The sequence below is a fragment of the Rousettus aegyptiacus genome, unplaced genomic scaffold (genome assembly GCF_014176215.1).
Source record: "Rousettus aegyptiacus isolate mRouAeg1 unplaced genomic scaffold, mRouAeg1.p scaffold_m13_p_14, whole genome shotgun sequence".
Lineage (NCBI taxonomy): Eukaryota > Metazoa > Chordata > Mammalia > Chiroptera > Pteropodidae > Rousettus > Rousettus aegyptiacus.
The window spans coordinates 27711391-27731911 of record NW_023416289.1 but is presented as its reverse complement, the minus strand read 5'-3'; the positions used below and the strand labels follow the sequence as shown (position 1 = coordinate 27731911).

Genomic DNA, 20521 nt, shown 5'->3' with positions numbered 1-20521 from the left:
CGCTGCACTTCTGATCAACAAAGTACAAAAGGGAACCATAGCAAGAACCTGCACGTCCTTAAGTAAATAACAAAGGAATAAAGCCCCTTAGCAGAATAAATATTTCAAGCACCTGAGCCAAGCAAGGAACGGTTTTCTAGCTCAAAGCACAAAGGCTCATCTGAATGTCAAGTTCACGCTGCTGTGAGGCTGAGCATGCTGCCCGCTGCTGTGGGGACCACCAAAACCAGGTGAAAACACCCCAGGCCTGCACAGGGCACTTATGCCCTGAGGTAGAGGCCACCCCTGCCTGTAGGCAGCAGCCCACAGGCCCTGACAGCTGCACCAAGATGCTGGGGCCCTGAGCTGAGGAAGATACATGAACTAAGAAGATGCCCGAGGGAGTCAGAGCACCAGATTTTATCGGGCGATGTGGACGTGCGCTGTCTGCAATCCCGGTCCCCTGGGCGTGTAGGGAATTAGAGGAGCAGAGGGCGGCTCACAAGCAGACAAGACTGAGCATCTATGCGGCCTTGGGATGAGCCCAGAGATGCAGGGGAAGAGTGTGCAGCAGAGAGAGGGCCGGGGGTGCAGAAAGACCCAGCCTGGGGGCCTGGCTACAGTTCACTCCCAGTAACACCTCATTAAACAGGTGAATCCCCTCACTGCACTACTCAACAATGGATGCTGAGGCAGGGCTGCTGGTTGGGCAGCGGAGCCCATGACAGAGCATGACAACCTATCAGTCAGCCAAAAGCTGGAGGAAAGGGAAGGAAAGAGCAAGTGGGTATTTAAAATGCTTCTACCTAGACATCCAAGTGCTTCTTATTCCTTGACAGCACAATGGGCATTAAGAGCTAAGGAAATGCTCAGAAATCTTCCCAGCTAATCTCCTTTGTGCACTGCTGAAGAAACTGAGACCCAGAGAAGGGAAGCAGTGTTCAGTGTCCCCGAGTCCCCAAGCCAGGCCCAGATAAGAGCTCCAGAGGTCTGGCCAGACTATCCACCAACTCTGGCTGAGATCTCAGCCAGACCCTTCAGAACAAGCCCTGGAGTAAGGTGGGGGCGGGGGGTGGGCACCAGGTGACAGCCAGACCAACAGGAGGAAGCAGGGAGGCCCACGGAGCACTGGGGCCAAGCTCACAAGCAAGTGTCAACGGCCGGGGAATCCAGAGGCAGGCTCAAGTGCCTCTCGGGGAATTCTTTTATAATGGGGATGGAAAGACGGGTATATGTTTTATTATAAAAGCAACAAAGTTAATTTTTTACTTAAATAAAACTTAAAAGCAGTCCTCTTCTCATTAAAGTTTGGGCTTGACAACAGAGGAAGAATAAAAAAGCAGATTATAATGATCAATTAAAGCTTTTCCCTGTGCTCTTCACCTGCCACGCGTGTCCCCTTGGGGATAAAGCAGGGCTGTGTGAGCAGGGCCCCGGCTCTGGACACTGGCTTGGTGAGCACTGCTCCTCAGGGATGGGGCGCCTTTGACCACCTGCTCTCCCTTCTCAGTCTCTGCTTCCTCGTGGGCAGGCGGGTTAGAACACAAAGATGAATGCAGTGAGAGAAAACGTGCACCAGGATGCTGCTGGGCACACCACAGGTGCTCGATACACGTTGGCTGACTACAAACAAAGCAGTGCAATGAATGCCCTCCCGCACCCAACCCGGCGGGCCCCACCTGGCGCTCTCGGGCCTGTGCTCGGGCTCTGTGGGCACCGGGGGCCGGCCCATGTCCAGGTGCTGCTCTAGCACCTGCTGCCGGAACTCTGACACCTGCGACTGCCGGTCCTCCTTCTCCTGCCGCAGCCGCCGCTGCCGCGCCAACCACTTCTCTTCCTCGTTGGTGCGCTGGATGAGCAGGGCCGTGGCGGCGCTGCTGCCCGGCAGAGAGAAGATGCCGTGGTTGGAGAGGAGGCTGGGCACATTGTGGTGGGGGGCGGGCGCTGGGTGCAAAGGGTGCTGCACAGGCTTGGGTGCCTGCAGGCCCACGTCCTTCAGCTTCTCTGTGGGGGGAGAAAGAACATCACATCACAGCAGGATCCCAGCACCAGGCCCAGCTGGCTCCTGCCCCAGCTACCCGGGGGAGCATGCCACCCTTTGGAAGGGTTCAGCCCATGACCAGGACAACTACAAGGGGCCTCATGGACGCTTCCAGGAAGCACGCGCCTTGTCTCGAGGGAAATGTGGCCATTGGCAGGCGCTGCTCCCGCCAGGCCCAGGGACGGTGGACCTGCAGCGGGTGCTGGGCAGGCTTGAGCTGGGCTCAGAAGAGCAGGTTGTAAGATTTTTAGGAATCATGCAAGCGGTTGTTAAACAGCCCCTTATTAAAGTTAATTATCTATTCTTATGATGAAATAAAATGTTAAAAACAAATGTAAAATATACTTAAAGCTTATTACTTCCTAATCCTTTCACTACATTTCACTGTTGTGCAGTCTTGAGGTCATCTGTGTCCACTATATCTGTACTGTGTGCCACTGAGCACCTCAGGTCTGCAGCTGGAAACTGGCCCCGGTGGGAGTCTACGCCACGGAAGGCGGCAGACGCTACGGAATCAGGCCTTGCCCTCGGAGGGCAGGCTGTCGGATGCCTGCCAGCCACTGCAGCCAGCCTGCCCCTGGGTGGCCCAGGCCCGTCCCTCTGGCTCGTCTGCCCGGGATACCTGCTCGGGTTGGGGTCAGCTGCTCCGAGGGCTTCACCCGCTCCTCCGCGGCATGGGCCCGCAGCCCGTGCAGCTCGGCCACTGGCAGGAAGGCCGGCTTCAGCGCCTTGGCGGCCAGCAGCTCCTTCTCCCGGGCCCGCTGCTCCCGCTGCCGCTCCAGCTCCCGCTCGCGCTCCTTCTCCCGCTCGCGCTCCAGCTCCTTCTCCCGCTCACGCTCCTTCTCCCGCTCGCGCTCACGCTCACGCTCCTTCTCCCGCTCACGGTCAGCCTCGCGCTCCCGCTCCCGCTCGCGCTCCCGTCGCAGCTCCTCATCCATCTGCAGCCTGTGGGGGGCAGAAAGGAAGCCTGAGCCCCACCGCGCGGGAACCGGGGGCAGCCCACCGACAAAACTCCCAGAAGCAAGACCGACAATCAAGACCACGGTTTTCGTGGAAAACTCCAGCATTCTAACCTGAATAGTCGTGGGCGTTAGAAACTCAGTCTGTAAGATACAGGCTGTCTGCAAGATATTAGCTCCCTAAGTACGCCTCCCTGAAAGCTGATGCCAGGAGGTGGTGATTCCAACAGAGGCACCAAGCCTGCCACCGACCTATTTACAGGTGACCAGACTGAGGAGCCACCCAGCCACCCAGTGCCAAGCAGGGCTCCAGCTGGGCTCCCCTCTGCTCTGCCATCAGGGCTGGGGAAGCAGAGGGCGCTGGCCTGGGACGTGGCTTACCTCTCGGCGCTGAGACTGGACATCCGCTCCGTGTGTAGTGCTGCGAGGGACGAGTGGGACAGCTCGGGGGGGTAGCGGACCCCAGAGAGGTGGAGATGCATGGCTGACGGGTGCAGCGGAGGCAGGGAGCTGGGGGTGGGGATGGGGTAGAAGGGGGACCGCAGGGCAGACAGGCAGTAAGAGTCATCCATCCTGTGCCAAGAAAACGGGCCAGTAAGCACCAAAGTTAAAGGAAAAAGGCAGGGCCTGGCCCTACAGTCTGTCTCCACAAAGGATCTGTAGAAGCCACATCCAAGGCCAGCCCTGAAGTTCCTTGCTGGCAGAGGCCCCTAGATGCAAAAAGCTCGGAGCTCCAAGGCCCTGCCTCCTGCTACTCTGAGGCTCGGCCAAGCCAGGACCCTTCTGGGTCTGACCGGCAGTCCACGGCATAACTACAGCCCTGTCAGGCTCAGGTTTAGGAAGCTTCTTCACAGAGCAGTGACCACACACACCTCTGCTGGGGTGGTTACACAGCGGAGTCCCTCTCTTCTACATAACACCCAGTGCTCTGTTTATTAACAGTTCTGTACTGCTGGTGGAGACAATGACAAGGGGAGAAGTATGGAGACAACAGCTCAGACAAGGGAATTTCTAGCAGGGCAAACCTCTAATGGCTCATTTGGAAGGTTTGGGAGCTGCTCAGGCTCACACCGGGAACCTGGCCCCCAGGACATGAGATACACGTTTCTGGCCAGGTTCCATTCTGCCATGAGCAGACTAATGACTAGTGCCTAGACACAAGGGTGTATAGGGTAACAGCTCTGGTGACTCGATGGGGACTCTGAAGGGGGTCTCGGACAACTCACCTGAAGGCCGGGTGGGGGAAGGGGTGGGGGGCCAGGTAGCTGGGATGGTAGTAGGCAGCGGCAGTGGCCGGGTCCAGGCCAAGGGGAGGTAGGGAGGACATGCGGAGGTCCTCAGTGGTGTGGTAGGGCCGGAAGCTCCTCAGGTAGTCCTCAGTCACCGTGCTGGGGGGCACCACATGGTGCACAGGCCGCTGGAGGCTACAGGTGAGGATGAAGAGGGAGGTGAGCAGAGCGCCTGCTCCAGGCTGGGAAATGGGTCAGCCTCCCAGAGTTCCCCTTCTCCTGCCTCCCTCGTAAGGACAAGTCTTTGGCGACAGGTCCTGGCTCTAACGCGATGCCAGGGCTGGCAAGAGGCCCAGGACACAGAGGGGTTAGCCGCTGTTCCTTGCCTGCCTAGCCCCTCGCCGTCCATGCCAGCAGGGACAGGCCCGCTACCTGCAGCCGGGCGGAACCCCTGGCCTCAGGAACCAGGATGGATTAGGCAGGATGGAAGAGCCAGCCCTCATCTCAGCGTGGAAATGGACAGAAGGCATAGACGGAACTGTGGGCCCAAGGCTGAGTCACCATCTGGAGAGCCTCAGCTGGTACAGACTCCAGGCGACTGGCCCGGCCTCGGGGACTCAGACCCCGAGCACGCACGTCTGTCCCTGCCAAGCCCACAACCCGCAGACTTACTTGAGTGGTGGGAATCGGGAGTCCTGCACGACTGAGCTGGGGGAGATGCCGAAGGGATAGGGGGTGCTGAGCAGGTGGGAGGGGATGGCCGGGCCCCCCGCCTTCTCCTGGGGCAGTGGGGGCTCCACGATGAGGCGTTCCCGACCGCTGCTGCTGCCCCGAGAGCTGGCGTCCTGCTGGAGGACAGACAGCAGTGCGTCAGGGGAGTGAGGAGGGATGGGTGAGGGCTGACAACAAGGAAGGGGCCAGGTTTTCCTCCAGGTTCACAGAAAGGCACCCAGGTTAAGTGCCCGTTCTAGAAATACCTTTTCCTTAAGGTTTCTACCCAAAACTGCAATACACGTGGTGTGGGAAGGAGAATGGTGAGAACAGAGTCCCAAAGAGGGACAGGTCCAAACTGAAACCTACCTAGGGACAGTTCCCTCCTCAGTGCAATGGAGAACAGAACCTCCTTCCAGGATTGTTGGGGTCACCAAGACAAGTGCCCAGTGCTCACGAAGGGCACAGTAGAGAACAGGGGCTCCCCATGTTGCACAAACACCCGCACCCTCCCAGCCTGGACTTCCCACAGGGTCACACCAGCTCTGAACCTGAACTCAGGGAGTTAGATGACAATGTTTCCAGCACACTTCCCCTCCACCCAGGAAGTGAGTTCTGTGCTACATCAGGGAGTAACAGAACCATCTGGGGTCCCCACCCACTGATCTCCAGTCACACATGGGCACCCCCCAGGGGAGAAGGAGTCAACTGTGCTGACAGCTTTGAGCCTGCATCACAAGATACCTTGATCCCTCGTGCCCAGTGATTTGGACTCAAGAAGGTGGTATAGTGCCCTGGGATTTGACGTGCAGGTCTGCCCCCAGCCACTCCTGGGGTGGCCCTGGCACCACAGCCAGAGCAGACAGACCTGTCTTGGAACACTTTTGTACACATTGAGGGGGGAGATGGCTACAGGTTGCAGCCCCACCTGCCCCAGACTCCTAAATAGAGCAGTTGGGGCCTGGCCAGGGAGGCAGAGCCCAGGGACCCAGAGAAGGGGCTGGCTCCAGGCATGATGGGAGAGAAGGAGGCCCCTGCCAGGACCGAGAGCAGGTGTGCCACGCCTGCCACACTGAGGGATGTTCTGCACACCTGTTCAAGGAAGTATCTGGAACCCCGAAATCAGACCACTGGAAGGTTCTGACTGTTTTTGTCATTTACGTGGCTGAAAGGCAGCCATGTAGCAAGGCTTAGAAAGCATTAAGGGCAGCCAGGGAGCTCTCACTCTGGAGTAGCTGCCATTCTAGGGGGTTCCATCACTGTGACGGCCCCTCCCAGCCTATGGTTCAGACCTGCAATGGGCCACAGCCACACACTCCCGAGCCGAGATTCACAGCCAGGCTTTCCTTCTCTGGGTCAGATCCACACGTCACGTTTGGCTGCCACTGATCAGACGGTGGGCAAACAGGGCTCAGAGGAAGCAGGAGGCACTTCCAAGGAACAAACCCTGGTCCATCTGCCCCAAATCCAGTGTTTTTACCATGCCACGAAATGCCAAACACCCCGAAAACAAAGGGACCACGACCCTCTGTCTTGTTAAACTGGTAGGTTGAGGAGGACGTCCAGTGACGACCGCTGGACACGTGATGGTGCACACGGCCCTGAGGGGCAGGTGCCGTGCTGAGGCCTGAGATGCTTGGCCACCGTTCCTCCAGCCCCTGCGCTCCCTGCTCTGCCAACTGTCTTCATCGGAGTTGGGAGGCGGGGGCAGCAGAGCTCCTGGTTTATCTAACTCCCCTGTAGGTGGTGAAGGATGGATCCCCTTGGCCGCCCCCTCCAGCGGCCCACCCACAGTCACACTGGCTGACGGCGACATCGAGGAGCGGGCTGCTGGTGGGGTGGCTGAGGCCCACAGAGGGCCCGTGCACCCGTCAGACGCATTCACCAAACGCCCTGGCCAGGCAGCCACCGTGCTACCTCGGTCCTCCAGAAGACAGATCAGCAGTAATTAATTGAAGGAGACAGGCCGCTGATTAGAATTTCTAATGAGCAGCAACATCTGTTCCCTCCCCACGTGCCGGCAGGGCCCCTCCACTCACCGAGAGGGCCTCGCGGATTCAGAAACCGTGATTTGCCCTTCCCAGAAGGGGGGTTTGCATGGCGGGCGTCAACGGTGGGACACACGTGTGCACCAGCACCTTGGTCAGAACAGGGAGCACAGAACTCTCACCTCCCACTTTTCCAGAGACTTCTACACAGGGCTGACACCTGGCTTCGGGGTCCTCCAGCTGCTTGTGCAGACAGCAGGCTGGGCTCCCGGCTTGCCTTAGGAGGTGGCTCTGTCAAGTCCTGGAGATGCTAGATGACCCCCTTCTATTACTGTCCTGTGCCTCAGTTTCCCCATCTGTCAAACGTGCCAATTGCAGTACCAGTTCACAGAACAATGGGGGCAGTACACAGGTATAGATGAAAAATGGGGTGAAGCACGGGATGGGGGGAGGCTTAAAATACAGAAATGTACCACCAAGCCTGAAGCCGTCCCTCCTCAAATTCTCATCTACACCATCGGCCGAGGGCTGCTTATTTCCAGGTCAGGGCTTGCTGGCTCTCCCTCACACGCTCACCCCGCCAGGCGCAGGGCCAGGTCAGCCCAAGTGCGAGCGTCTGTCATGAGGAAGCGCCAGGGCTTTATACCAACCGGCCTGAGGAGTCTGCTCCTCACTGGGGCCACCACTGGGTAGAACCCCCTTCTCCCCTCGGCAGGACAAAGCCCTGCTGGAAGGCAGCTGGGCCAGATGGCACCTCGTCCTGGCCTGGCTGAGACGAACAGAGTTGGAGAGGTGGGGGTGGGGTGGGGGTGCAGCAGCCAGGGGGTTCAGCGGGCCAGACCCATGTGTCTCCTTCCGTTTGGCTGGCGCCCTGCCAAGCTTGTCACAGGCACCTGGGAATGAGGTCAGCCTGGCCTGGGGGGCATGCAGGGGCTGCTCAGGGTGGGGTGGGCCTGGGCAGCAACCCCCAACCCAGGCCAGACCCAAGAGGCTCAGCCGGCCACCCTAAGGCACCCCAACAACACCGGCTGGGCTCCCACTGCTGTCCCCGGCAGGCCGGCATGCACTGAGGAGCATCTGTGGGGCAGCTTTTTATTTCTGCACCGTGGCTGCAGGCGCAGCTGTAGCAATGAAAGAAAGACGGGGGAGGAAGGGAGGGAGGAAAATCCTTCATTCTCTGGTGATTAGAGAGGTTTCCAGTCAGACAGGACATGCCCCGTTAGCTTTAAAATAGACTATTTTTCATTTCATCTGCCCTTTTGAAACTCCGACTACCTAGGAAATCTCGGTGACCCTGGTAAAGGGGCCCCCAAAGCCCTCCTACACCTCCCCACCACGCAGGAGACCCCCTCTATGATTCCCGTGTTAGGGAGTGGTTCCCCTCTCGCCTCTCCCCAGGCTCTCCTCCCCAGAAGGATTAAATTCTCCACTGAGTCTTTGTGCTGAGTTGATGAGCCATACATCAACTGCTAATCCAACTCCCTTCCTCCCGCCCTCCCTGGTGGCATTAGTGTTTCATTAACTGCCAATGGCTGGCGAAGAGCTAGGGCCTAGCCCTCTCTGTGGGGTCAGCACATGTTTTTGGGGCCACAAGGACCCTCTTGAGGAGGGCAAGAAGCCGGGGAGGAGGCCTGTGGAAGAAGGTGACTGTTTACAAGGCTTTTTGGGTCCTGGGTCTGGGCGGCCAGGTAGGGAAGAAACCCCCTCTCAGGTGGGAGCAAAGGATAATTCAGGCTGTGGTGACCATCACCAACCAGGGACGTGACAGGAGTCAGAAACCACATGGACCTGAGTGAGTCGGGTAAGAGGCAAGGAGCCGAGGCTGTTTGAGGCATGTGGGTGGGCCCCAGGGTCAAGGCTGACCACCAGGTGGCTGACAAGGGGCAATGGGCCCCCCTCTGGTGGCAGAAGAGTCTGGTGAAGACTCCTTGTCCTGCCTCAAAACAAGACCAGGGAGCAGTTCAGGCCACCTGCTGGGCCCTGCCCTGAACCTCCTACCTCCAAACCACACCCATTGTAGAGAGAATGACGTCCAGGCAGCAGCTTGTAGGCAGACACAGGGGGCCCTGGCCAGGTGACAATCCAGGAGGGTTTGTCATCTCAGATGTGGGGGTCAAGTTAGGGCCATACTCAGGTGGGTCCCAGGCCATAGCTATTTCCAGGGATCCAAAGACCCCCCCCACTGGGCTCCTTGGGACCCCTGCCGTTAGTCAGACCGACACCCCGCCCCCCACCTCCAGGGCCAGGGAAAAGACAAACCCTGAGCAATGACCATAATGCCCATCCTCCCCACTCAACAGGGTGGAGATGGGAGGGTGTGAGAAGGGAGCTCCCCCTCCCCCTCTGATTTCTTTGTGGTTTAATTAGTATTTCCAAGCGGTGCCATCCCTCGGGGAACTCAGCAGAAAAGATTCAGGAGAAAAGCACAGGAACAGCGTTCTTAATGAGGAAAGATTCCTCCGGGCTGGGAGGACCAGGTGTGGGAGGAGTGGAGGTGGCAGGCGGTCGGCCCTGGGCAGGTGCAGAGGAGTGGCTCCCAGGGCCACCAGCTCCTCCTGTGCAGGCAGGTCACCTGGCAGTGGCCACACCCAGGAAACCCCAAATGTGGGGACGTGCCCCCACTATGGGCATCAACAGACAAGACAGAAACATGAAAACATGACACATGAAAACATGGCTGGCTCTCCTATTTCAATACCATGTTTGAGCAACAGGTAATAACAGCTGTTATCAAGTGCTTGTGATGTGCAAACACCATTTTAAGCACTTTATATGAGGTTATGGGCTGAAGTACATCCTCCCCAAATTTGCATGTTGAAGCCCAAACCTCCAGTAGCTCAGAATGTGACTGTATTTAGAGATAAGGCTTTAAAGAGGTGATTAAGTTAAATGAGGTAACCGGAGCGGGCTCTAATCCACTATGACTTGTCTTATAAGCAATGGAGATTAGGACGCAGACACACGGAGAGAAGACCATGTGAGGACGTGGGGAGAAGACATCGTCAACAGCAGGGATCCCCAACCCTTGGGCCACGGACTGGTACTGCTCCGTGGCCTGTTAGGAACCGGGCCGCACAGCAGGAGATGAGCGGTGGGCGAGTAAATGAAACTTCGTCTGTATCTGCAGCCGCTCCCCAGCGCCAGCATCACCGCCTCAGCTCTCGCTCAGATCATCGGGCATTAAGATTCTCATAGGAGCACCGGTCCCTGGCGCCAAAAAAGTGGGGGACCACTGGTCTACAGACCAAGAAGAGAGGCCTCAGAAGGAACCAGCCCTGCCGATGCCTTGATCTCAGGCTTCCAGCCTCCAAAACTGTAAGGAAATGTGCTGTGTAAGCCCCAGCCTGTGGGGTTTGGGGGTGGCAGCTGGAGACGACTCTGCAGGGACCTTCCTGGTACGAGCTGCTGGCACCTCGTTTCGCAGATGAGACAGGGGCTCAGGAGAGTGCAAGTCTGGGAGTTAGAGGTTTGAACCCTGAAATCTGGTCCTCCCTTTCGAAGGCCACCTTCCAACCCCCCCCCCCCACATGTACAGCCTGTGGCCACCCCCGGCTCCACCCTGCATCCCATGCACTCACTTGCCGGCTCTCGCTCCTCCAAACGCCATTGACGGTCTTGGTCGGGGCAATGGTCACCACAGGGGGTGTGCTGGGGACACTGTGGCCCCCAGGGGGGACGATGATGGGACCCATGGGCACACGCTTGGGTGTGCTGGCAGGAGAGCTGTGGTTGGTGGCTGGAGAGGACACGGGGGATGACTCACTGCTCAGTGAAGACCCTGCAAGAAAAGGACACAGAACCTCAGCAGGGGCCACATTGATCTGTCACATTTCTACATGGCTGTGGACTCAGAGACCACTCAGTGTTTGGCTCACAGTCTGCAGCCCCCATTACAGAGACCCATGACACAGGACTAAGGCAGATACCACTTCATCTGAGAGTCATGACAGCCCCAAGGACCTGTGTCCACTGCGGGCCAAACAGGTGATCCCCAAATTACATCACAGCAGAGCTTCGGCTAGTGCCATGCACTAGGGAGGCGAGGGGCACACCCTTGCCCCACACATGGCACTGTGCTCCCAGGGTGCTGCATGACCTCAGCGGCCGTGCGTTCTGCTGGCTGGAGAAGGTGGAGCGGGCACCTGAACGCTTCTCATTACGCACTCGGGGTGCCAGTCTTGGTCTGAGCACATTTGGCCTGGAGGTTGCTGCTGACAGTCCCAAGTAGTGGCTGAGAGACACCCCATCTCACCTTTGGACTTGAGGGGCAAACACTGACCCCTCCAAGGGGGTTCAACTGGGCACCTCCTGTCTCTGAGAGCCCCACTTGGGGCACCTGCAATCCTGGGGAGGTGGGGAAAGCAGGCATCAGCGCAGACCCCCACTTCTGGAAGAATTCCGTCAGCTTTCCAGCATGCTCCCTGAATTCTGTTCAGAACTTGTCTCAGTCCCAGAGACCCTTGCCACGTCTCCACACCATCTCAAGGGGCCACACTCAGATTACCAAGGAAAACCTTTGCTTAAAGGGGAGGCAAGGCGGCCTACGGTCATGGGCGCTGAGATGCTCTGAGCTGCCGTGACACTGATGAAATCAATAACTGTGCCGCACTCTGACCCAGAGGTCCCAACCAGTCAAGCTTGGCCTCAGTGGAGTGACCAGGAGGCAGAGTGGCTGGACACCAAGGCACCACGGATAGTGGCAGAGCTCTGCCCGGAGCGAGATGCTCCCGGCCAGGCCTCTTCCATGTGGCTCCCTAAGCTTGTGCACAGCCTGCCCGACTGCACAGGGCAGCCCCCTGGGGAAACCCCCAGGCTATGCCCCAAGAACTGCTCAGCAGCACTTTCTGCTCAGCAACCCTGGGAACAATGCCGAGGCCTGGCATCCCCCCCTCCCAGCTCTCACCTGTCAGTGCCTGGCCAGGTGGGCAGTGAGTAGTTGCCCGAGCGCCAATGGCCCAATTCTCCAGGTGCACCAGAGCACTGGTTCTGTATCCCAGCTCTGCCACCCACCAGTAAGCGCAAGCTCCCGGTCTTCCGGTCAGATGTCATTACTGCCAGGGGACAGCGAACAGGGGAGGACGCGGGCCGCCTTCCTTTCCCAGTGGGATGCCTCTGAGGTTCCAAAACAAGCTGGGGCTGGCCGAGCAGTGAGACCCAGGCGGGAAGCCAGTTCCAGGACTGCTGCGGGGTGGCCCTGGCTAGGACGGACCTTGGGGCCACTGAGGACCGCTGGGCTGCCGTCAGCCCTGACGAGCCAACGGAGGGAAATCCTGGTGGCAAGCTGGAAAAGGCCCGGTACCCTAAACCCTCACCCACGTTTGTGCAATTTCGGGTAACTGGCTGCATCTTCTCAGGTACTGTATCCACCCACAGCCTGGCCCGGCAAGGTGGGGCTGGCATCCACCAAAGTCAGAGCCAGGGGTCCCGGCAGCCACCAACGGGAAACCACCTCCAGCCCCACCAGCGGCTGAAAGGAGAGCCAGTGTGCTCTCAGGATGGAGCGTCCCCGGCAGGGCAGACAGCGACCAGAGCCTTGGGCCCACGGCGAGGCAAAGCAACACCAAGCGAGCAAAGGGAGACGAAAAGGCGCTGAAAGGGTCAGAATCCCAGCAGCGATACCTCCCAGGGGTGGCAGAGTGAGGGCAGAACGAGGGGGGGTCTCGCTGCTCCGGATCTGTGGGTTCACTCCGCAAATCCATCCCCCTGCATACTTACTTACAGCCTGTACTTTTCTGTAAGAATTTAGCTTTTTCATAAAAAGCTCATTTTAAATTTTGGGGGAAAAAACTAGGCAAGAGACCTTTCTTTTTAAAAAAGGAATTTCCGTGGAATCTCTGCCAAGCTCCCTTTTTTTGGTTGTGGCAACTTTATTGAGATGTGATTCCCACACCACAGAACTCACCCGTACCAAGTGTGCGATTCAATGGTTTTTAGTACATTCACGACTGTGCAACCATCATCACAATCGATGCTAGAACATTCTCTTTACCCCAAAAAGAAACCCATTAGCAGTCACTCTCCTCCCGGCAGCCTCTGCAACCAATCTGCTTTGTCTCCACAGGTTTACCTAGTCTAGACATTTCATGTAAATAGAATCATATACTATACAGCCTTTTGTGACTGGCTTTTTCCATTCAGCATGATGTTTTTACAGTTCATCTCTGTGATAACACGTGTCAGAACTCCATTCCTTTTCATGACTGAGTAATATTCTACTGTGTGGAGGACTCCCCCGCCCCAATCTGTTTACCCATCATCCACTGATAGATGTTTGGGTGTGTCGCCTTGTGGCTACTGTAAACAGTGCAACTGTGACCACTGCTCTTAAAGCTCATCTCACTCAGCCTCAGGCACTTGGTTGCCTGGAGGACCTGCTGTGTGCCTGGCCGGCACCCTGGGTGGCCCTGTCCAAATTCTGCCTGTGGGTGGAGGGAGGCGGGATATTCGTGCTTTGGATCCAAAAAAGTAAAGAAATAAAACAAACAGACCCAGAGTCCCCATTGCTCAAGGCAGAGGCTGCACCTGCCTAGAGGACAGTTGGGGGTCAAAGGCCAGGTGGGCTCTGGTCCTCCAGGAGGGCGGGGAGGTTGGGAGCAGACGCCGCGAGCCCCATCCTGCACTAGCCTCTGGGCCTCACAGAGAGATGCCTCATGAACAGGAGCACCTGACAACCCAAGGGGTTGTGCCACCGCCTGCAGAGACTCGGGGCCACTCGGCTCCCGCCGCTGCTCTCCTCCCTCCACCCTGCCCCACATCATTAGTCTCTGGATTAGCTTCCTTCCTCAATGCCGGGGGGTGCACAAGAACGAGGGAGCTTGGGAGCCCCAGGTGGGCCTGCGCGGGGGAGGCCATCCACAATTAGCAGTCTAATCCCTTGGGGCTGGGCTGTCACTCGCCGGCTAGCGCACTCGATCGATCCCTGACCACGTACCCACCAATTAGCAAGCGGCTGCCCGACCCTCATTCTCATGGCGGCTGCAGCGGAAGGGCTGTGATCATTGTAATTAACTGGAGGCATGCGGCAGGAGTCAGTGGACGCGTGTGGATTGGAGATGACAAGAGGCAGAGTGCTCAGTGTCACCTCTGTTGTCTGACCTCGCGGATTAACGCCCGAGGCCGCCCGGGCACATGTAATTAACAGCTGAGACCCCAAAGTTGCTGCAAGGGGAGGGGAGTGAGGCCCGAAAACGACACTGCGGCGGCCCCGTCAGCTCTCAGACGTGCACCCCCCGGCCGCGCACACAGCTAGGCACAAACCGCACCGCCCTCACCAAAAACCTGACCCCCTACGGGACCTCTCCAGCTTGGGACACTGCAGAGGGCGGAAGGCACGGACCGGGTGAGGTCACACCAAACAGCCCTTGTCCACCCCCGGCCCAATGCTGCACCGAGTCGGGGAGAGAGCGGAGAAAAACACGGTGATCATCTGATGCGTTTCTCTAAAACGAATGTCTTCCTGAGATGCCTGCTTATGCGGCTGGGTCTGCCCAGAGCTTCACAGGGTGGCTGAACCACAGAGTCGCGCCAGTGCCAGTGGGGGGCAGTTGTGAAAGGTTTGCAAGGGAGCGATGCAGCAGGAGGGGTCCCTTCCCAGCAGAGCTTTGCCCCAGTGTGGGCAGTGCCCTGGGACCCACGGCTACTGACTACAGCGGGCAGGAGCCCAGAGGATCCTGCGTGCCGCCGCACGGGCTCCTCCACTCTTTTTCCGCGTTTGTTCTATCCCTGGTCATTCTGAATTGGTCTCTGAGCCAACCACATGCAGTGGGAACTTTGTAAGGCCACTGCGACTTTGGGGACACGACGGCTCTGGCTGGCGTCAGTGGACCCTGCAGTGAGTGAGTCCTTGGCCCGGTGTGGGCAGTGTTCCCTCTGGGAGGGACAGCCTCCCAATGCCCAGCATCTCTAGGCTGCTCCTCCACCCTCCCCGCTTCCAATCAAGATGTGGGAACTCAGGCCCGTGAACTGGTGCCACTTAGACCCAGAAAGGAACCTGGCCATTGACCTGTCCCCGTTTTGGTCCTCCCTCCTTTTCCTGAAAGGTCCCCAAGAGAATAGGTACAGAATCCTGAAAGTTCAACCTGTGCCTGGTGGGAATGGGAGCCTGGGGGTCATGGAGGTGACGTCTCCACCGCAACCACATGGCTATGGGAACTGGCTGGGGAACCCCTCTGGTCTCCCTGTGGGCCTGGCCCAGGTGGGACAGCTGGACACTCATAGGGCTGCCCTCTGCCTGGCTCAAGTTCAGGAAGGATCCACTGAAAAAGAGCCGTGGGGGCTCTCCCTCCAGCTAGAGCTCCTGGGGGTAGGGGACTCCCCCTCCAGCTAGAGCTTCTCCGCAGGGGGAACAGCTGTAGGCCCCACCCCTTGGCATCAGGGTACCAATGTGCTCCTGAGCTTGATTTACTGTCACTTGACTGTTACTAACGGCAAAGGTGAGATTCCGGTCTCTATTACCAAATGCATTTCCAGGATTGATGACGTGTTGATGAGCGGGGCCAGGGAGAATGGCCGGCTCTCACTTCTGAGGGGCAATGCTGCTGTGTTAGGGTGCACCAAGAGCTGGGACAGGGGTCACTGAGGGAGGTGGGGGAAGTGGAGGCAAGGAGGAAGAGAGGGGAGGCAGAGGGGCTTTGGGGGCTGACAGGGAAAGTCACTGCTGCATCAGCATGGCCAGGGGAGGCCCCATGCTCTAAACATCCACGGCTAGGTACCACCCAATTTCCACTGCTCCGGGCACATCCACAGTGCCCACCCAGCCTTCTCTCCCATCTCACCCGGTGCTGAGGGCATGTCAACTCCTAGGCATGCCTGCCACCCCTTCCTGGGGCCTCGCTCTCCCCCAGCTCCAGCCTCCCTTGCCCACCTGCCTCCAGAGTCCCGGCCTGGCAGACAGAGGGAGAGGCATGCAGAGTGCCCCTGCCTGAGCTCACACCTGTGCAGAGACAGATGGGGCTGCAGAAACGCACGGCGAGACGCCACCTTGCCGAGCCCAACCAGCAGCACGGCTGACACACGCAGTGAGTGTGCCATGTGGGATCTTTTCTCCTCTCATTTGTTTCGCTGCTGCCTTTGAAAGAGGCAGATTCCGGGCGGCAGCAGAGGAGCAGAGCCCCAGCCCCACTCGGGCCGGCTGTGTGACAGCCATGCTGGTAGGCAGACACACCTTCAGCCTCGACGGTGGAAGGAATGATCCTCACCCTTCCTGAAACTCAGGGATGGGACTTTGGTTCCAGGAGGCTCAAGGGGCCTGAAGGTAACCAGACCCACCTGCAAAGCCGGTGACAAGATGAGGAGGGCAGCCAAACAGACGCGGGGAAGGAGGCTGGGCGGGGACCCAGTGTTTGGGGCTCTGGACCTGGACGAGAGCTGGTAATTCAAGCCCAGCTGCCACCATCACCACCCTTGTCAACCCCCTTGTGTCTGGTCCAAGTAAAGCTAGGACAGCTTGCTCGTTTCTCTCACAGGTGACGAAGATGGTGCCTGTGCTCTGTGCCAGCTTGGTGAGGCTGCTCGGCTGCCCCGCAGGGCTTGGGTGGCAATGTCATGTGCCTCGCACGCTCCGCCAGGAGGGGAGGATGTGGGGTCTGAATGGGCCCACATGGCGTCAGAGCCCACCCTACTCCTTCCATTCGGTCTAGCACCCTGGCCACAGAGAAGGCCCCCCGGCCACAGCTACCTGAGAAGACCCCACCGGGCTCCCAGGCACCCCGGCACCCTCAGTGGGGTGGGGAAGCATGTGAAGTCACCACCAGAAGGAGGCAGGCGGGACATGCAGAGACAAAAGTGGATCACAATCAGGACAGGCCCGATGTGTCCCCGGGGATGGGGGACTGCTCAAGCCCAGGGTGTCTCGAGCACCTTCCCCGAGCGGCTGAGGCCACGTTGGGGCCCCCGTGCGGCGGCCCCCGCGCCTTGGCAGACGGGCGCTGCGGCCCCACGGGAGGCGCCTGCTGCACCGAGGAGGCGAGCAGATTGCCACACAGCTTGTGAGAGCCGACGCCTGGCAGCAGCCCCTGCTCCATCATGCTCGGGGGTGGCGGGGACACGGGCTCCCAGACTTGCCCTCTGTGGGGGGCAGAGGAGAACGGTCGGGCTAGGGTGTTTCCCAGGGCAAGTCGAGCAGCCGTCAGACCCCAGCAGGGGCCAGGCGGGCATGAAGTGTGAACTGCACCGTCTCACACCCTTTCTCGGTCATTCAACGAGCACCTCCAAGCCCTGAGATACCCGATATGTCCTGCGAGCTCTGGAGGAGGCTGGGAGGCTCGGAGGGGTCACAATCGACCCCAGGACAGCAGGTCTCAGGATTCCTAGGCTGGGAGGAGTCTCTCTCCAGAAGAGGTTGTGGTGGGGGGGGACTGGCAGGAAGGAGAGGCCAGGCAGAGGCTGGAGCTGGCCTAGCGACTTCTGAGGCAGAGGGGAGGCCGAGTGGCCTAGGGGGACATCATTTTGGTGGCCAGGGTAATGGCGGAGGGCTCCAGCAGGGGCACTGTGCGATGCCTCAGTTCAAGGTAGGGCCCCCTGGTCTGTCACCGAGGAAGGGTCTCAAGGGTACACCAGGACCAACTTGAGGTTAGACTCAAACTGGCAGCCCAAGGCTCCTTCTAGAACGTTTGGGGTGGGCTCGGTCACTCCCTGAACCTCCTTTTCTCCCAAGGAGTAAAGACGAGGGACTCAGTGATGGAGAGAGGCTGTCCTGGGCCTGGATGCACCCCCGACACCGCTGGGACAGACGGCAGCAGCTGCGGTGGCACTGGCTGACCCGCAGGCCACACGGGCTGGGTTCTCTCCCAAAGGTAGGTCCAGTTCTGTCAGCATAAGACCCAGCGTGCGGCTGCCAGTGTCTGGGAGCACTCCCCGCCCCCCCCCTCCCTGCACTCTCCTTCCCAAGCCCCTCCCAGTGAGGGCCCTCGAGCCCCTAGCTGCGCTGCTGAGGGGTGGAGATGGGAGGGGGCAGATGTTAGTGCTGGGTGGGGGAAAGGGCGGCGGTGGCCGTAGTTAGGGCAGAGAGAGGGTGATGGCTTGGTGGCCCTCGTGAATGGCATACAACAGCTGTGTCTGGCACTAGCATGTTCTCGCCGAATCACAGAAATCTATGAGATGGAGACATTATCCTCATCCTGAGAAAAGACGGAAGCTCAGAGAGGTAACGCGACATGCCCGGGACACACAGCCAGGACGTGAACCAGAACCTGCTAACGCCCAAGTGTCTAGCCCGTTGGGCACGCACCCCAGGCTGGGCAAAGGGTCAAGCGGTCCCGGCGCCTCTGTGGCGCACACAGTCCGTCCAGGCACAACCGGGCGCCTCCAGCCCACCAGGCCCTCAGGGGCAGATGCCCAGCCGCACTGGACACACAGGACTGAGCGGGGTGGTTTGGCTACAATGAAAAGAACACAATCTTGGAGCCTCAGAAAGATAAAATTCCCCACTGAGGCCGACTTCTCTACTCTCCGCAGCCTTTCTCCAGGGTAAAGCAGGCGATACGGCATACAGATTAGTGCCTCTGGATTGAATTTTTAAACTGCACCCTCGGGACACAAAGTGAGGAAAGACAATAGCCTGAGGAGCAGAGGGGACAGCGCAGTCTAGGGCTCAAATAAACTGCCATTTCCACAGCGGGGGAGGGGTTTAGGGGTGGGGTGGATAGGGTCAAAGGTGAGCCAGATATGTGCCCCAGGCAAGGACAGGCAGCAAGTGGCTGACAAAGCCAAAGCCCTGCTCCGGCCATCAGTCCGGTTTTCCGCGGGGCCTGCTGGGGGGGAGGGGCTGCAGCCGGCCCCTCCCACCACCTTCCCGTGCAGGTCTGGAAGCTGCTCTGGCTCCCGCCAGGACTTCTGCCCGCCAGGACTTCTGCCCGCCAGGACTTCTGCCCGTGGGGGTGAGGTTGTTGGGAGTTGGCCATGGGGTCCTGGGCCACCTCAGGCCCCAGATGCTGAGATGCCAGCACCTCTGGGGGTATAAGGTCCCTTTACCCCGTCGTCCTGGGGACACCCTGCAGAGACCGGAGACCTGGCCCTCATGGGAGTGCAGGCTTCAGTAGAGGCCCTGGCTCCCCTGCTACAGGGAGGATGACATGGGTGCCAGGCAGAGGCAGAAGGCCGAAGTGTCCTGGGACACGAGTTTGTGGAGTTGACACCCTCCCCCCTGCTTATAATGTGGGACGCCGGCAAGCTGGAAGCTTGGGTCTGTCTACCAGCAAAACACGGAGAACAGAGGCCGGGGCCGTGCTGAGAATGTGGCGGGAGACTGCCCGGCACACGGCAGGTCCTCGATACACGGTCACCACCGTGATGAAGGCGGGAAGAGCCCCTGCTGGGTCCGCCTCACTCGCACGCCTGGGGGCAGGCGTGTGGTGCCATCCGGCCACCAGGTTGTTCAGTCACGAGAAGGAACACATTCCTGGCACGCTGCACTGTGGACGGACCTGGAAACGTCAGGCTGAGCACAGGAAGCCAGTCACACATGCCGTGTGACCCCAGAGAGGTCAGGACGTCCGGGACGGCGAACCCGGAGGGAGGCGGCAGAGCACGGCTGCTGGGGCTGCGGGACGGGGTGCGAAGTGACTGCTGATGGGCCTGGGATTCTTTTAGGGATAAAAATGTTCTGGAATTGGCGGTGATGGCTGTACAACTCTGAATACGCTAAAATCCACTGAATTTAAAAGGTGAATTTTGTGGCATGTGAGTTATGTCTTTAAAAATTAACAAGTAAAAGTCTAACCCCTTCCTGCACTGCCAAGCCCACCGAAGGCCCCCCATCCTGCGCTCTCTGGTTGGGGTGGCGAGGCAGGGCAGGGCTTGCTGCCTCTCTCTTCTTGCCTAGCTGTCCCCAGGCTTCTGGGAGCGGACAGCCTACATCTCTCCCATGCTCCCCAGGGAGGCACAGAGTACCCAGTGCTCCCTACACCGCTATGGTGGGGGGTAGGGTCAAGGGGGCCTCCTCCCCTGCCAGGACCATTCTCAGGCTTGTCGACCTAACTTCGGCTCTCCAAGTCCACTTAGAAAGGCATAAGCAGCAGCAGCAAGGGTCAGAGGGCACATCACCTGCTGTATGACCTCAAGGTTATGCCTTGACCTCTCTGAACTTCTCTATCTGTACAACCTGGGCTGCCAGCCAATTCTACAGACAGTGGAGATGGCAAGATCAGAGTTGGTGTGACTCACTGGGAAAAACTGGGACCAATGTGGAGTACAGCCCAAGGATGCTCCAGAGAGAAACTGAACATCTCAATTCTTCAAATCAAGGCCCGACTAGGGCTGAGCAGATAATCAAAAACTGAGCTCACTGCCATGGCTTCAAACTTTCACATTTTACGCGTGGCCGCTGTAGCCAAGACACAAGCTGACGAGGCCCAGGCACACGCACAGCAGAACCGGAGGATCAGGGCGCCCCAGATCCACGTACACCCACGGCTCGCCACGCCAAAGCCCCCAACCCGTTTTCTCATAGGAATGAGGGGGATAACCTCAGTTAGGCCAGCAGCGAATGTCAGGGTTCAACAACGGTATGAGCTCAGGCCAGCGACGCTCGGCCCCCTCCTCCTTCTCCCAACCCTTTCCAGGGCATCACTCAAAGCACCCTGGTCGCAGCCACAGGGTCTGTTCCCCGTCTGCCAG

General features: G+C 58.8%; 1 protein-coding gene across 4 annotated transcripts in view; it reads right to left on the bottom strand.

Annotated features, from left to right (window-relative positions):
- The window catches only part of GSE1 (Gse1 coiled-coil protein), a 407380-nt gene that overhangs the window by 16146 nt on the left and 370713 nt on the right, over positions 1–20521 (bottom strand). For 2 of the 4 annotated variants that reach the window (XM_016129412.2, XM_016129413.2), the window contains 6 exons: positions 10486–10685; positions 4881–5056; positions 4206–4403; positions 3361–3552; positions 2643–2965; positions 1659–1983 (listed from right to left, as the gene is read on the bottom strand). In XM_016129412.2, the coding sequence (XP_015984898.2) occupies positions 1659–1983; positions 2643–2965; positions 3361–3552; positions 4206–4403; positions 4881–5056; positions 10486–10685 (1414 nt within the window). The remainder of the gene's footprint in view (positions 1–1658; positions 1984–2642; positions 2966–3360; positions 3553–4205; positions 4404–4880; positions 5057–10485; positions 10686–20521) is intronic. The other 2 variants (XM_016129414.2, XM_016129411.2) reach the window with 1 other exon arrangement.